Source organism: Poromitra crassiceps (genome assembly GCF_964638095.1).
Source record: "Poromitra crassiceps genome assembly, chromosome: 1".
Lineage (NCBI taxonomy): Eukaryota > Metazoa > Chordata > Actinopteri > Beryciformes > Melamphaidae > Poromitra > Poromitra crassiceps.
In genome coordinates, this window is record NC_139623.1 from 42,716,644 (window position 1) to 42,733,797 (window position 17,154).

At 42.3% G+C, this 17,154-nt stretch overlaps 1 protein-coding gene across 1 annotated transcript in view; it reads right to left on the reverse strand.

Annotated features, from left to right (window-relative positions):
* The window catches only part of cltca (clathrin, heavy chain a (Hc)), a 95,669-nt gene that overhangs the window by 39,793 nt on the left and 38,722 nt on the right, over nucleotides 1-17,154 (reverse strand). The window contains exons 2-4 of the mRNA XM_083642453.1: nucleotides 7,448-7,655; nucleotides 814-1,082; nucleotides 283-444 (exon numbers count right to left, since the gene is read on the reverse strand). Of these exons, the coding sequence (XP_083498579.1) occupies nucleotides 283-444; nucleotides 814-1,082; nucleotides 7,448-7,655 (639 nt within the window). The remainder of the gene's footprint in view (nucleotides 1-282; nucleotides 445-813; nucleotides 1,083-7,447; nucleotides 7,656-17,154) is intronic.

The window sequence follows — 17,154 nt, forward strand, 5'->3', positions numbered from 1 at the left end:
CAATTTCCACAATGAGGACGACATGCTGGCGTGTGTTTCCTTTTGGCTGCTTGGGGTGCGCGCATGTCACGTGAACGCATGCATCGTGCAGCTGCAGGTAATTAACCAAACAAAAAAAGGGGAAAGCCGACCGGTGCACAGAATCGGCTATGTGGACTGACCGGAGCCGGTCACCGGTCGAGGCCGATCACGTGAAAATCGGCCACTTCCGGTCACGTGCCGATCGATCGGTGCATCCCTAGCTCTAATGCCTACTCCATTACAGTTAGGAACATCAGTCACCTTCCCCCCAGCCTGGCCTCTGACAGCGAAGCAGAACAGAGTTGACTCCTCGGCGTTCCCCTCCATCTTGAATTGAGCGAAGCTGGCAGCATGGCCCTCGATGGGCTGAGACACCTTCCTGTCTACGGAGTACAGCTGCATCGCTCCCACCACCCGGTTTTGCTGGAAATAAAGATGCATTACAAAGAGAGGACTGGTGTTGTCTATGTGCGCCCGCTCAAGTGTGTATGCAAACACGGCTATTTTTTATTCCCTGCAGCGGGAAAATGTGCCTTGCTACACAGGTACAATTATGTATCTTTCTGTACTTGTACCTGTCACTTTGCCTGGCTAACTTTGTACTTTGCCACACTTGGCTGTTAATACTCTGTTCGTATCTTGTATACATGTTGTACATTTATTTTTGTTTTATTGTGTTGTCTAAAGGTATCTCATGTAACTTGTGCGAGCATACTTTGGCTGAATAAAGAGTTCTGATTCGGATCACAGAACTCAAAGCGTTTGGAATTAACGCCAAAAGCGGCCGGTTACCTGGGCGGAGATGCCGATTAGCAGGAGCCATTTCTGCTTGGCGTCAGTGCGGTAGTTGATAATCTGGCAGCCTGCCAGGCTGGAGTGCCGGTCGAAGACTTTGACGGGCTGCGAGTCGCCCTCCATGCTCCAGTGGTAGACAGCGGTGTCGGTCACAAGTGCCACTGTGTTGAGGGAGATCCACTTCCAGAAGGTCACGTCGTCCGTCATGGTGTGTGCCTTCATCTTGCTCTTCATCTCAATGTTGAAGATCTGAAGTGTTTTGGCAGCTGGAGAGAAGGAAAGGGAGCAGGAGCCCAGGCATGGGGAGAAGACGTTATGGCTTCCGAACTTCAGTGAGACAACACACACACACACACATCAAATCAAGAGAAAAGCACAGACATGTGGGGGGAAAGGCCAATACCAAATTCCACTTGAAAAAGGGAGAGTCAAGTTTGAAATATTGGTAGTCATGGCTCAGAGATCATCAGAGCAAGGATGCCATGACTGACAAATAGGGGGTGCCGTTCATGCTGTAGTCGGAAATTGGCCTCATATCTGAAGGAGGCCCTGGAAATTGTGATTGTGAGAGAACTGACATTGGAAAGAAAAGGAAACGTCAATTAAATTACAGCCTCCACTGAGGCAACAGGGACTGTCATGAGTGACGCATGTATATCACAAGCAATTAAGTATATGGTTACAAATTATTTCTTCGTTCCCGCATTCCAGTAACCAATCCAGTGGCTAAAACTGAGAGACAAAGGCGAGGGGTGAGAGCAGGGATTCCGTTAGCCGGCAATTGCCGGCTTTTAGCCGGTATTTGTTTTAATTAAAAGGTCACCGGCTCAAGTGGCCGGCTGAAAATACGCCAGATAAATAAATTCATTCTATAAAATAGCCTAATATTGTGTGACCTATAGCCTAAGTGATGTTGCCAATAAGATATGACTTAAATAGGGACTTATTACATCATATTTTTTCCGCCCCCTGTATGTTGAGTGTTGGTGAAAAAGAAAAATATAGCAGACGCTTTCGTTAGTGTAGAGCGCCGTTTAAAAGCAGCATCAGTCCCGCCGGCCAGCGCTGGACCCGCTGTGAGAAAACACACAGGAGGAAACCGAAATGTCATAACAGACATCCCTTGCTAGGCCAGTCCTTTTTTAATCGAGATCATGCAACGACAAGTAGCCTACTTCAGGCCAGCAAGACGGCAGGAAAGAAACAGAAGCATGCCTGCCGCCGTCAAAAGCGAAAGCGACCCGACTAGGGCTGTCACTTTTCATTCGAAATTCGAATGCAACTTCGAATGTGGGGGAGGGGTTCGTGTTCGATATGTAAATTGACTGTTCGAATTATTATTTTATTATTTTATTTTTATTTTTTTTATTTTTTTTATTTTTTTATTTATTTTTATGAACCAAAATTAACCAACTGCTGCTTGCTGGTAATGTTAATCCCATGTCAGAAAAAGTCTCCAGATTTGTCGCGTTAGTCTCTTCTGAGAAAGATTGTCTCCAGGGTCTGAAAAGTTGTCTCGAGTTGGATGCAGCCAAGTTTGTGAGGCAGTGTTGTGACTGTGAGCGTCCAAGCTAACACGTCGGGCTGATGCCCGGTGGCCTGCAGTGGGTTGCACCAGCTGTGCGTAAGTTGAAACGTAAGCTAGTTTGAACGTAAAGTCTCACTAAGTCCGAGTTTACGCACTACTAAAAATATTTGGGTTGCACCAAGTGAAATAGTTACAACGTAGGCATAAGTTAGAACTTAAAATTTACACCTACGTCTTACTAGGTGTAAAGTCCTCCGTAAAATAGCAGTTGGCACGGATTGCAACTTGGCACCGTGGCGCATCGTTGTTTTGCGTCCGCAACGCGCTCTCCGTGATAAATTACACCCTTTGATATTTATGACTCACGCTTTTGTTTCCCACAAGCTGCAGCACTGCATACAAATTAAAATAACCGCAACAATTTAGTGAGGCAGGATGGTGGTATAGCCTACAATACTGATGAAGAGCTCACAGATAAACGTTAACAGTAATATGAACCTAAACGAACGTTACTCAATAACGTTCTCATTTGATTAGTGTTGATGAAATATGAAAGCACTAATTTGCGGTGGGCAACATGTCCTGTTTTCACTCCACTTACTTAAACAACCGTAAATAAACACCGTTTCCACCATGCTTTTCACTGATTGGTCACAGATACTGTACACGTCATTGTCTGCGACACTATTTTGGTTAGTATGGACTTTAGGGTCTACTAGTTAAGATGTACCTTACGTCTCCGTGGTGCAACCAAACAAAGACACAACTTTAGTGTCAAACTAACTAGTTTGAACGTAGCAGTTAGTGTGGACTTTACACCCTAACTTAAGACAGAACTTACGTTCAGCTGGTGCAACAGGCTGCTGGACTAAAAAAAAAAAAAAAATGTAATTAACCAAAAAACTTCGAATATATTCGAACGAATTTCGGGCAATTAAAGTTCGTTCGAATTTTATTTTGGGAAAAAGTGACAGCCCTAGACCCGACGTAGGCTGTCAATTTAGCAGAGGTAAAAAGGCTTTTTACCTACTCGGGCGAATCAATCAATCAATCAATCAATGGCTCGCGCTTGGTTCGTATGATGAGGAGATTAATCAAAATGCTTACCACAAATAAAGCCACATGGAAGCCGAGAAGGAGTGCAGGAGAGCTACCGCAGGTGCCAGGTGTGGAGTGGGAGAGATTAAGGTGCGTAGCCTATTGCTGGGGATTCAAATTGTGCGCTGTCTGCACTGACACTGTCGCACTTATTACTTTTAGCTAACGCTACGTTGTTTTTTCATCAAGGCAATGTCCAGAAGATATGGGTTCATGAGTGTCTGCAAATGCAGATAGATAGGCTACAGTAGGAGCATGCATGCATGTTGTCTGCTTCAATAACGAAAGCGTCCTTACCGAGAACGACGTGCCGACCAATTCAATATTCTTGCTGCGAAATCGGCCTCTTAATGACAACACTGGAATAAATATGATCGACTACGACTATAGAGGCTATAAGGAATAGACTATAGAGAAATAAATTAATTCAAAACGTTTATTTAGGAAACATAGTGGCCGGTAAATATTCGATAGGGCCGGAATTTTGGAACGTTACCGGCTGCACTGGCCGTCTGGGAAAATGTCTAGCGGAATCCCTGGGTGAGAGATTGACTCCATGTGTGCTTCTCTCTTTCCATAAACGTAAACTTAATGCCAAAGGAAACATCTCTAGTCTGCAATAGTCTCTGTAATGTATAGTCGTCTCCTCCGACTACTCGGACCACCCCATCAACTGAATAGCCTTTACAACAGAGAGACAGCAGAGAAAGAAGCAGCAAATCACAAACAACTGACAAAAATGCAAACGCATCATCTGGGTCAAATATATCAAGAGGAGAGTAGGACAGCTAATAAGCTACTTGTGGGCACAAATACAGGGAAGAGGTCAATATCAAGCAGTAAAGGGGCTTTTATGGACAAGGCTCAAAGAAAAAAGTTTAAAATAATGATGATGGTAGATTTTTCACAACTGAGGTTAGACATGTCTTTGGGGAGGTCTGGATAACAGACCGGTGGCTACATGTTTAGAAAAAGGTTCACTCACCTGCGTTCTTTGTTTTATTAGTTGGGGTGAATTTAGTGAGCTAAAGCCTTATTAAGAAGCAGTGTGAAATCCCTGTTTGATCATTATTCAGTATTCATCGACGAGGTGAGGAAAAGCAAAGACCAATGCATTAGCACAACCGTCAAAATAATGTTGCCATCACTAAGCCATGAGATCAGAGGATGATAAGCAGTGTAGCAAATGGACCATTTGCAGCAGCAGCCAAATTTAACACAGCAAGCAAATTTACTTTTTGATTGAATCACGTTTCGCCGCCGCCAGCGTGTGTGTGTGTGTGTGTGTGTGTGTGTGTGCGTGCATTGGGTCCATCCTTCAGACACAGTTAGATGATAAAAGTTAAAACTTCATACTGTGTCACATGACGGGGGTCAGGTGAGCATCGGAAGATTGAGCGGGGGGGGGGGGGGAGGGGGGGGGGGGGTCAGAGTCGGCAGTGGGGAAGGACGGAACTACGCTGACTAAATGCAGATTAGTGTAGGAGCAGATAGGCACTACTGGAGCTTTCTATACACCGTTTACCTCATCATTCACCACAGAGACAGAATTGATCACATCAAAATAATAATCACAACTAATCTCCCATTGATCTCACAGTTCATGCTTAGATTCTACTCTATTTGCTCTATAATGTTTAACCAGGCGGCATAATCTGCAGTGATGCAAGTCTCATAATGCTCAGCCTTTCTGTATGCCCCCCCCCCTCCCCCGGTATGTCACATGATGTGAGCTACAACTCCATAAAATGCAGCATGCAATTGACAGCGGCACATTGTACTATGTCCTCTGATTGCATCTCAGTCAGCGGGTGAAGCTGTGCCCTCATCATAGACACACTTGGCAGAAAAACATCCCACCTTGTCCCTTCAGAATGCCAAGAATGTCTCTCTTAGATACATTAGAAGCACTGGGGCTATGGTTTCAGTCAAATCACAGCTACACACATACACAACCATGACTAACACACCTGCTCATTTCTCCAACCATCCATGAAATCCATCCACCCAGAATACAAATGACATCACCTCCTGACAACAAGAGCACGGGTTGATGTCCACCTGGCACGTCTACGACGTCAATACGCTCAAGTCTGAATTATTGTCCACCTGGCACGTCTACGACGTCAATAAGCTCAAGTCTGAATTGATGTGCACCTGGCACGTCCTCATGACATCAAAACGTTCAAGTCTGGATTGTTGGTGGTTCAGACAAATGGCCAAAGCCAAGTGAGCTGGGCTAAAGCACGTGGTCACAGAGGTCTTCTCAAATGGTTGAATGTCTAGGTACAGTATACACACAGCCCCGCAGAAACCCTATTTGAATACGATGTTGACCGCTATATGGCGAGGTTTTTGTTGTTAATTACAGATTTTAAATTGGGTTCATTTCTTGTGAATAATACAATGATAGTCAAATTAAACCATTTCTCATTTGGCTGGGAACCCTCTCAAGGACCGGTGGGGGAGATATTTGGGAACAAATGATTTAGGCTGTAAAATTGTAACCAGAGGGGCTGTGTCCAAAATCCTAGGAATGCCATTAGAGATTTACTCAAGCTGTTTGGCCCATGAAATGCTGTTTTAATAGATGGACAGGGACGGACCAAGAGTTGGACACACTTACACATATTCACACAAGGCCCTTATTGGATCTGCTGGCCTCAAGCAATCAAAGCGCTCGAAATTTAAATGCCGATCAAATCTTAGCCAATGTAATGTTCACACAACCCGACAGGCCAGTCTGATCTCTTCCATAAACTCACTGCTCATCTATGATGATACGTCCACGTCCAAATCACTACTGCTAACAGATGCCGTCAGACTTCTCACACAGGTGACAAATTAAATCTACACCATCTGGTAGTAGGAGGAGCAATCAGTAATGACTACTTGCACTAATGACTACTGAATGGTAGAAATCTCACCTTTATAAAGAAATACAATAGTTGGGTCAAAACTAGGTCAGAAAAACTAGTGTGGTGTATGAACTAACAATATGAAACACAGCTTGGAAATTAAAGTGAAACGACGGGTTTGGGTAATTACAATTGCACACAGATGGAGGAAGACAAAGATTTCAACATGGAAAATGAATTAAAATGAAATCATACATTTGCCCACAGTATTCCCACCCCTAAAACAGGTTCTAAATCACTTTGTACAACTAATACAAAATTATGGAATGCCAGCAAGCTATAAGGCTGTGAAAGCTAAATCCTGTTTACGCAGAAATATTTCCAATAGCGCAACTGTGAAAAAGGTTCAGATATAAAAAATTAAATTAAATAAATATATGGAAAACATAATTAGAGCAAGGCTAATACTACCTAATACTGAGGTGGAAAAATGTGACCAGTCCTACAATGGATGACAAGGTGATGATGACTTTATTTGTATGCAACTGCAGAGTGATTGTGTGCGTCTACTAAAGCTTGTGTGCTTAGCCAAATTTAACAGGGAAATTTCTGAGCTTGAGTATTTTGCTCGTGAATAGTGATTTAAAACAGGATTTATACTTCCACAATGAAGTAGTTAAATTTCAACTCACCGTCTGCATACACATAAGAAAGCAGTAAAAAAAAAAAAAAAAAAAAAACGAACATACAAAAGACAGAAACAGACAAAAACAAAAACAACACAAAAGTCAAAGCAATTATGGCTGCTGGACAAAACGGATCAACATATGCTACTTTGACTAATTAGAGGACAAATGTTTGGGGCGAAACAGATACATGTTGGCCAATAAAAAACTATTTACAACGTAAAACTAAAGTAGCTGATGTATGTGGACATAAACAGATGAGAACTGTTTCAATATATTCTTAAGTACAAAATGGAAAATGTTGCAAACTTGCTATATTGTACAAACATGTCAAAACTGAGTGACGGCCCCTTAAAGGGGTTAGTTAAGAAACAACATTGAAACCATATGAAACTGTAATTCTTCTTAAGAGAGTCAATGTAGCAAGAGAGATGTGGCTAACACGGGTAGCTTTGCCGTACCTTTAAGTGCGATGACCTTGCTGGCGGGGTTCATGATGGCGCTGTCGGCGGAGATGGGCCTGCGGATGGGCGTGTTGGGGTCAGCCATGTCGATGATCACCACCTGGGCCTGCTCACCCACCTTCTCCCGGATGCAGATGAACTTATCCGACTCCATGGTCAGGGTGCTGAAGCCTATGTTGGCCGGGTTAATGCCCAGGTTTTGGAGCTAGAAGAGCAATAAAGAGGCATGGGTTGCTGCAAAAGCTCACAGGTAAATTAGACAGTCGTTTGGATTTTAATGATGCTGATTCAAATTTTGATTCTGCTTATTGATTCCGGTTGGTTCTTAACAATTCTCAATTTTGATTTGGGCGGGGTCAAAACAGGTCACATACTTCACAGATTTTTTTTTGTTTTTTTTTACCATTACACAAGTCATATTTAGTGAATTTCAGTCATATTCATATTATAACATTGCTGGTTGTTTATTATGAACTTTTGTAAACAACAGTTTGTGTCCGCCACTTAATATTTTCGGGTGGGAACTGGGATTTCAATTATGTTCTGCATGCAAATTTGTTTAGGAATCAATAAGGAGAATCGATTCCTTTTAAATTCCTTTGGAGTTTCGATTCCTTTGGAATTTTGGAACCGTTCTGGATGTGCAACCTTAAGTAGACACCACTTGAAATCTATCTAAAAAACAACTCCTTGTGCCACAATGTTATCTCCATGCTGCGACTCCAGAACTAGTCGTTCTAGTTCATTTTAATTTCACTGCAAATTAGAATGCAATATTTCCCAAGAGATGCCAAACACTTGTCAGACAACTGAAAGACTGCGGTGTTGTGGTGATTAGCTCTAATATCAGTCAGATGGTTCTTGAAAGCCACAATGACTGTGTCAACCTACCTGATAAGACAATAAGAAGATTTTTGAACCACCAGAGGACTGAGCAGAACAACAACAGCATCTAGTGAGGGCTGTGACTGCCGGCTCAGCTGCTCACCACAACCACAGCCAAGCCGGTGAGGTCACAGAGCTCAGCCCTGAGGACACATGGAGCTGTGGACCGCCCATGATGGCTGCAGAGCTGGGCTGGGTGGAGAGCTCATACAAGGCCAAGCTCTCAAAGCACTGGCCAGAGAGGAAACTACAAGAGTCTTACAATAACATGGCAGTCTCCTAGCAGTCCTTCTCAAAGCTCAGACTTCAGTATTTTCATGACTGCCAGCAGCTTATCACTACTAGGGATGGTAGGGATATATTTCTACCAAAAACACTATTCGAAATTTGCTGGGCCAAAGTTAACTTTTCTATGAAATTCGCCTACCCCTTATTTTTGGGTCAAATTATACATGGTCTCCCCTGATTGTAAATATAGTTTTAATCACTTGGTTTGACCAAGTAAAACATTTTTATAAGCATTTTATGCAAGGTCTATGGAAAAATGAATGGCAGATGAAATCCCATGGATAGGGAGAGGGGGTGACTTCAACACTCTATAGTCATTAGGCAGCCAGACGTGAGCCTACGTTAGCCTACGCTAACGCTAACGTTAGCATTAGCATAGCGCCAAGATGGCCCAGGGAACAGTAGACAGAATATCAGCTTTTCTTCATGCAGTAACTAACAAGCCTTGAAAACTTTTCCTTGTGGCTGAGTGTTGCTGTAATATAGACCATTTAAGACCATTTCTACGACATTTCTAGCGTTTCTAGAGCTACTGGGTGCTGCTACTGTCAGCTGAGCACAGAGAGCTGTTCTGCTCCAGTGCACAGCTCTGATGCGCAGTTCCTATGGCAACGTCACATGGACAAATGTGTGTCTCTTAAAGAGTCAGGCGCCGGTAAAAATAAAAATGATAAATAATAAATAAATGATTTTCAACTTTCAATAATAAAAGTCGATCTTGATAGTAAAAATTATTATTCGAAAATTTTAAATTCGTTGCCCATCCCTAATCACTACGTATAGTATCCCTGCATTACAAGCAGGGTGGGAATTACACAAAGGCCATGATGAGTAGGGCTGGCTCAAATTTCAAGAATCGATTCGATTCCGATTCACAAAGTTCCGAATCGATTAATCCCGATTCGATTTGATTCCGATTCGATTAATTTCAATATCGATTTAGTTAGTGATAGTTAGTTATAGATAGATAGTCAGTTATGTAACACAGGGGTTCCCAACCTTTTTTGCGCCAAGGACCGGTAGATACATGGGGAAAAAAAGATGCGGACCGCTTGCCAATTTTAATGGTTTGAGTTACACATATATTTACTCACCAGGTGGTGACAAAGGGTAAATAACAGCCTTTTCATCTGTCAATAAAGACACTTTCACAATTATGCAGTGATTTGATTTCAGCCTATATAATTTCTAAAAGTAGATATTAATGATCAAACATTTCCATTTATGTAGCTTACAGTATTTATGTTTTTGTTTCAACTACAAAGATAAATAAACGTCAACTTGAAACTATGTTTCAACTACCACACACAGCCTATAATATTATAGCCTATGTTTATAAAAAAAAATCATTTCTGGACATATGAATCGATATCAAAGGATTAAAATAAAAATCGATAAAAAATTGGAGAATCGATTTTTTTTTAACCCAGCCCTAATGATGAGACCATGGCCTACGTTGCCCCTCCCTCTGGCCGTGATGCCCTGAGATCCCTAAGGCCACCTTGGCAGTGCCCTGCTACCAGCCTGCTACTGTTAGTTGCTTTAAAAGCATCAGTGGTCTCAGTTTAATGTAGTCTGCTCTATGCAAAAGATGTGTCATTGGCTCATTTTAACACACATTTCAGAAAAATCACTCTTCATGTCAATAGCGCAATGGCCTTTGTGCCCTGGCATGTGGACTCGTGCCCTAAAAAATAAATGCGACCCTGAAGGCCAAATGGCCTTGCCCCTAAAACAACAAAATTCCCACAATGATTACAAGGCAAGTTTGCAAATTCAAAAACAATAGCCTAGATACACTAGCCGACTTTGACAATCGTAGCTGATTATGAAGAGACTGGGGAGTTTACACGACTAGTTCATTAAGACTTTTTATCACGACTGAAAAACTCACCGAAATACATTACACGACTGGAATCACAGATTACACACATTGTAAACTACCCAACTGTGCGCCCAGCAAACTCACGTCTTTCAAGTTATAAGACCGCGTGTTGAACCCACAACACAAATAACCAGCAAACTGACGTGACCATACTAACCATACGGAAGCTAGACATTATTTTAGTTTCAAAATAAAAGCGTTAATGTATTACTGCATGACTCACTACGGGTTAAAATCGACTTTTCGAAGCCACAACATTACGTTAATTTAAAACAGGTTTCTATGCAAATGTGTTCTTTATTTCCTCTTTGGTAGTTGGGTATTTCGGTCTTCAGATCATACACACAAAACGGTTGCAATGGTATACTTTTATTTTGAAATTCGTAACGGGAAGTTTCGGTTTTATTCTTTCTGACTTAACCGTGAACAACCGGCATAGCGTCTTTGCTTCCCTCATTCACGTGTGCCTTGGTGTCAGAAATATCTATTGTATGAAGACAAACATGTTTGATATAATCGTTGTGGCTCCGACTGGCTCTGACTGGCGTCTGGAAATCCTATCTAAAGTCGGAGGGAAACTCTTGTAGTGTATTTTAGGTATTAGAAAACATCTATGATGAAGACATTGATATGAAGCTAAATCATGTGCAAGGGTTATTCCAATCCAATGTCACATATCTTTGAGGCTGGAGCACACAAAATATAAGTGTCAAAAGAGTGGATCAGTTCTGCCTGATCTTCCCTGATCTTTGCACATTTGTAATGGTGCAATACATTAAGGGTACCCTTTGGGATGGAATTTTGTTCAAATCTATCATAATCTGTAGGACATATTTTGTACTGTCCTGTACCTACAATACAGTAGTAGTGCAGTATGAAAACAAAAGCCTGGGGCTGTGGGTGAGCAGCTGAGCAGCATAGCTCAGTGCCAAGGCTGGCAACAGCGCATCCAAACCCTGACACAGCACTACCTGCTGAGGGCGGCAGCATGGTGTGGCTAGTCTGGCCAACACAGTGCTGGTCTACTGGGCACAAGTGTTGGAATTATGACTTGTACAAGTACAAGCCAAATTATTATAGTTTAAAATGATCAAATGAACCTTTGGCAAGGCAAACTGGGGGTGTGTGTGGGGGGGGGGGGGGGATGCAATGCACATTTAAACTTAAGATAATTAATGGGAAGGTGGTTTGGAAATCATCACACAAATTGAAAATTAAGATTATTGCAACCGTTGATGACACTTTTGTAATGTAAAAATGAAGGAAATGAAACTATAAAGAGTATCCCATCCACAGGACATATTTTTGCTGTTGCAACTTCCCCCTACTTTTGCAAGCCAGCAGCTACACCACAGTCATACAGATGGCACATTTATCTGAAACATGATTTTCTGCTCAAATGTGAGGCAAACCTTGAGGCAAACTGCTGTGTTAAATAAACAAGTATTCCTGAGTGTTAGTTGTATGTGGCTTGATGATAATAATTATGATACACTGCAAACAAAATAAAGCGAAGGTTTTCTAAAAACTCTAAAGTAGTTCTTCTCAAATCAGGTAATATAGTACTTTTTATATGGTTAAGCTGTGCAATTGTGCAGACTAGTAATGTTAACATTTGTTAACAGCCGGTGACTCTAAAGCCACTTCTAAACATGAAGTCTGGAGTCTGGACCATGTCCGGCTAGCCAGAGCAGGATATTTTCCGGTTTTACCTTTCTAGACATGAGGGGTCTTTGTTTAGCTGGAAATGGTCCGTTTTCTCTGTCGATGGTGAGTAGAGTTGGCGTGGGCAGCGCGGGGGCGGTGGGGTGCGGTGCGGAGAGCCTGAAGAACAGAATTGGGCACTAATACCCAAAACGCGCGCACAGGTCTCCATACACTGCATCCAAAACATGAGATCTCTGTCAAGCACTTTTCTCCACTACTCCATAACGCACATGTCTCACTGTGAAGTTCCACATGCATTCCGACGCATTCAGGCGATAACTAGGGATGGGGCCGATCCGATCCAATATCGGTATCGGGTGCCGATTAGGGATGCAGGGGTTAACCGGTTTGACTATTAACCGCGATTTCAAACGTCACGGTTATATAACCGCAGAGGCTCCGTAACACCGGGTGTTTTGTTGTCAAAATAAGTCCGTCAGTTTAAACTCCCATGCGGCGCAGACAGCGCTGGAACGAGAGGAACCGGCCTCTCGCTTAGTTTCCGCACGGAGTATTTTAGCGGGTGCACAAAACACAGCTCTCCCACCAGTCTGCTATGCTCCCAATAGCATAGCCATGGACGTCAGCCAAACATAAACTTTTCAGAGACGTGCGCGATGCGACAGTCGCCTGACACGAACTGTGGTCTCCGTGGCCTCTTAATTTGTTTACTGAACGGCCATCGATGTAACGACGTAACGCTAGTTAGTTATCTAACTAGCGTTAGATAACTCCCTTGCCTCCCTTGCCTACGCTAGCATTACAGCTAACGTAATGGCAGAGCCTGAGAGACCACAAGCAACTCAAAGAGATGATCTCTTCCCCCCCAAAACATGTCTAAAGTAATCGGTATGGCAGCATTTCGGTTACAAAAAGGACACCCAGGGTGTTGTTAAAGATGACGGCTCCCCAATCTGCAAAACCTGCCGAAGTCGCAGTCGCAGCTAAGGGCTCCAACACCTCCAACCTTCTACAACACCTGCATAACGTTAGATGATTAAAAATGAATAATAATCAAACTAATAGGCATGGATGAGGATGACACAGTTGATGATAACACTCAAGTGTATCCACATTCGTTATATTTCTCATAGGAGGTCACTAAAAGTTAATCAACATTTACACTAAAAGATAAGTTAGATCTGTTTTTCCACCAGGTTTTACAAGTTCTCTACTCAGGTGATCCAAAAGAAATGTAGAAAAATAATACACCTGCCTGACTATGTTTTGTTCCAAAGAGATCTACTGTCATAAATATTACAGTCAGACTTTGTTTATTTTATTTATCATTTTGGACAAATATTTGCCTTTATTTACCTTTCAAAAGACAGCAACCTTTAAACAATGCATGGACAATACAATAAAACCTCTGTTCAAAGAATGCTCATGTGATTTTTATACGTCCATAAATAATCGTGAAACCGTGATAATCGTGGTTTTTTCTCAGACTAATGATGGTCTCGACCTAGTTTCAAGATGAAGACCAGACACGCTGCCTCACGCCACATGTAATCTAGAAACATAGCGACCTCAGCATCACATGTAATGCTAGCGTGACACACAAGTGCAGTAATCCCAGAGTGACGCGCTAATGCCGTCAGTGCAGTAGTGACGCACTTGCCTAGGTGACGGCGTTAATGTCGTCAGTACCGAGGCTATGACGTGACAGTACTTATAGCCACGCCGAGCGCACCACAGCCCTTGTTCCCTGCCCTCTAGCCGCTGCACTAAGCTGATCCAATTCCTTCTCTGGAAGCCGCGTTTCACCCCACCCACCTCCCCAGTCCACCACCAATGTATTGACTCCCGAAGAATCCCCTACGGGGGGGGGTTCTCCGAGCAGATGCCCTCCCGCCTCAAGAAGAGAGGCATCCTGCCACGGAGTCACTACGCCAAAGAATCAGTCGCCATGCTGCCACGCCATCAGAATTAATGCCATACCGCTTCAGGCCATGAATCCTATCGCCATGCCATACTTTAATAAAGCTTGCTGATTAACCTTACCCTCTGGTCTCTCATGATTGAAATCACCTAATGATGTGATGACATCAGTGATGATGTCATCAGTGATGTCATCCTTCCTGGGTGAGGCTATTGCTGGCCAAGCGGCCGAGCTGCGTATGTGACGCGCAGTGGGCGAGCTGCAGGGTTAGGGTGGGCAGGCGAGCCTAGGAATTGAGCGTGCAAGATTGCTAGTAGTTTTAAAATTGAACCGGTGCTTGAACCTTCTTTTACATGTAAAGCCAAAAAAAACACACTCTTGGACAAAAGTTGGAAGGCAAGTCGCATGAGAGAGGAGAACGGCGGCAAGTGACATCACACAGAGGACTTCAAACAGCGCACTGCAAACAATCATGTTAGTGAAGGGCTGTGCGGCGGTGTCAGAGCACAGCTGAGAAGATTTCACTCGGCAGCTCAGGCATGGCACCTAAATGAGGCACCGAAATCAAATGACACAATGAAACAATAAAGACAAATTAACTTGAAACAATGAAACGATGTTCAAATCTCGGCTACATTCTAATGTTCTGTGGCAAATCTTAATGATCGCTGCCAAAAGTAGTTTCGTGAACATGAGCCGACTCTAGGGCTGTGAATCTTCACTGGCCTCACGATTCGATTCGATTACGATTCAGAGGGCTACGATTCGATTCGATAACGATTATCGATGCATCTCGATGCATCACTTTTTTTTCCCGAATACATGTTTTTTTTTCTCACTTTCTTTTTTCTCACTGTGTGGCTACTTTTAAAATAAAAGTGCATTTAGAATTGCATTGTATTATGATCCATAATTAAAATAAACAACTGCATGTACTTCCATTATATTTTATTTGATTATATAAAAATAAAAATAATAATAATAATAATAATAATAATAATAATAATAATAATAATAATAATAATAATAGATTTTTGACATTTGTGAATCGATGCAGAATCGTGCAGGTCCGCATCGCGATGCATCTTATAATCGATTATTTTTGACACCCCTAGCCGACTCCCTGCCAAAGTGACTAGTAGGCTTGCCAGTTTTGTGCAAAGTGTTCATTTCAAGCCTGGTGAATAATAAAAGGACTACGGTAGATAGCTGCGTTTCTGACAATGTGACTGGCTCCATTATCAACAATTAGCCATGGCTGACTCCTTATCAGCAAACACAAACGAGAGTTCCAGGAAGAGCTCAACGAAACGGGAGCACCTTTTATCAATGATGGGACACACCCTCCCTCACAGCCCAGCCCCACCCACATTCTTTCACTCATGTGTAACCTGGTTCCCTCTCAATGACATTGCTACAAATGACCTCATCGGACAAGTGTTACTAGTTTTGAGGAAAGAACTGAAACTGGCCTGTTGCAATATTTCACCTCAGTTTTGTTTGTTTTGCTCTTTTGGGTGACATACAGCAACATCACTAGGGGGTGTCCCAATCTTTTTTAAATTCATGTAAGAATTGTGATTCTTACAAAGAATCGATTCTGAACTTCCTGTATGTATATGTATATATATATATATATATATATATATATATATATATATATATATATATATATGTCTCTCTCTCTCTCTCTCTCTCCCTCTCTCTCTCATGGCTTAAAATTTGGCGCGGGATTGCGAGATTCGCGCATCTTTTTGGAAATTCCCGCATATTTTCAATTGATAAAGGGGGAGTAATCACGCAATGGTTTACGCCAGGGGTCTCAAACTCACGACCCCCGGGCCAGACACAGCCCCTAAAACGATTTCATACAGCCCGCCACTTGATATCAAGCTATAGTGAAATCAGGCCTCCGCTCGTTGTAAAACACAGAGCGCGCTCCCGAGGCGCTACCTTCATCCAGACGAGCCGCACTTCACACCAGGGTTGCCAGATAGATTTCCATAGATGTGCAGTTCCTTGGGCAGTTTTGTGTGCATTTTGGCGGGTTTTGAACAGGCTGGACAGTGGACACCATTGATTCCACCGGAGCTAAGTTCAACACTTGATAAGCAAAAGTACCAGCGCTAGCTGCTAGCCGACGAACGGCTTGACACTACTCTGTCTGCACTCTGTCTCTCTCTTGTAGCCCTGGATGCAGGGCGGACGTATCTCTGCAACCGTAACTCGTCCTTTAGAGTAGGGATGTCAATTTTCGGTTAATTTCACTTTCGATTAACCGACGCTAATAATCGATTAACCTATCGGTTAATTCATAATTTTTTAATATAATTTTTTTTTTTTTTTTTTTTTTTGTCTATTTACTCAATGAGCTCATGCCCAAACAAGGCGTGTCTATTTAGATGCTGAAATGTTAATGCTTTTTGTGTTAGAAATTCTAACACAAAAAGCATTAACATTTCAGCATCTAAATAGACACGCCTTGTTTGGGCATGAGCTCATTGAGTAAATAGACAAAAAAAAAAAAAAAAAAAAAAAAAAATTTAAATATTAACTGATAGACCGACAGCAATAACCGAACAACGACGTTAGCGACGGTTAATCGATTAACGGTTAACCGTTGACATCCCTACTTTAGAGGCATCGCGATCTGACCTTCCGTTTCCCAGAAAATGTAAATCATGTAATCATTATTATAATCATCAATTTGTGAATCAATTCATAATCGTCCCCGTCACGATGCATCTAAGAATCGATCCCCCCCCCCACCCCTACAATTGTAGGGCTGGATTGTAACTAGTGCCCTATTTTGTAGGGCTGTGGCGATTCACTTATCTCCCGATTCGATACTATCACGATTCTTGGGTGCCGATTCGATTTATATTGCGATTCTTAAGTATTGCGATTCTACGATTATTGCGATTCGATATTACGATTTATTGCGATTTTTGTTTCTTTTTTTCTTTTCTTTTTTCAGTTTGTTTGCTTTTTTACACTAGATTAGAACATGGGAAAAGTTTAATATAGAGACTGTATATTATATCATGAGTAGGGCTG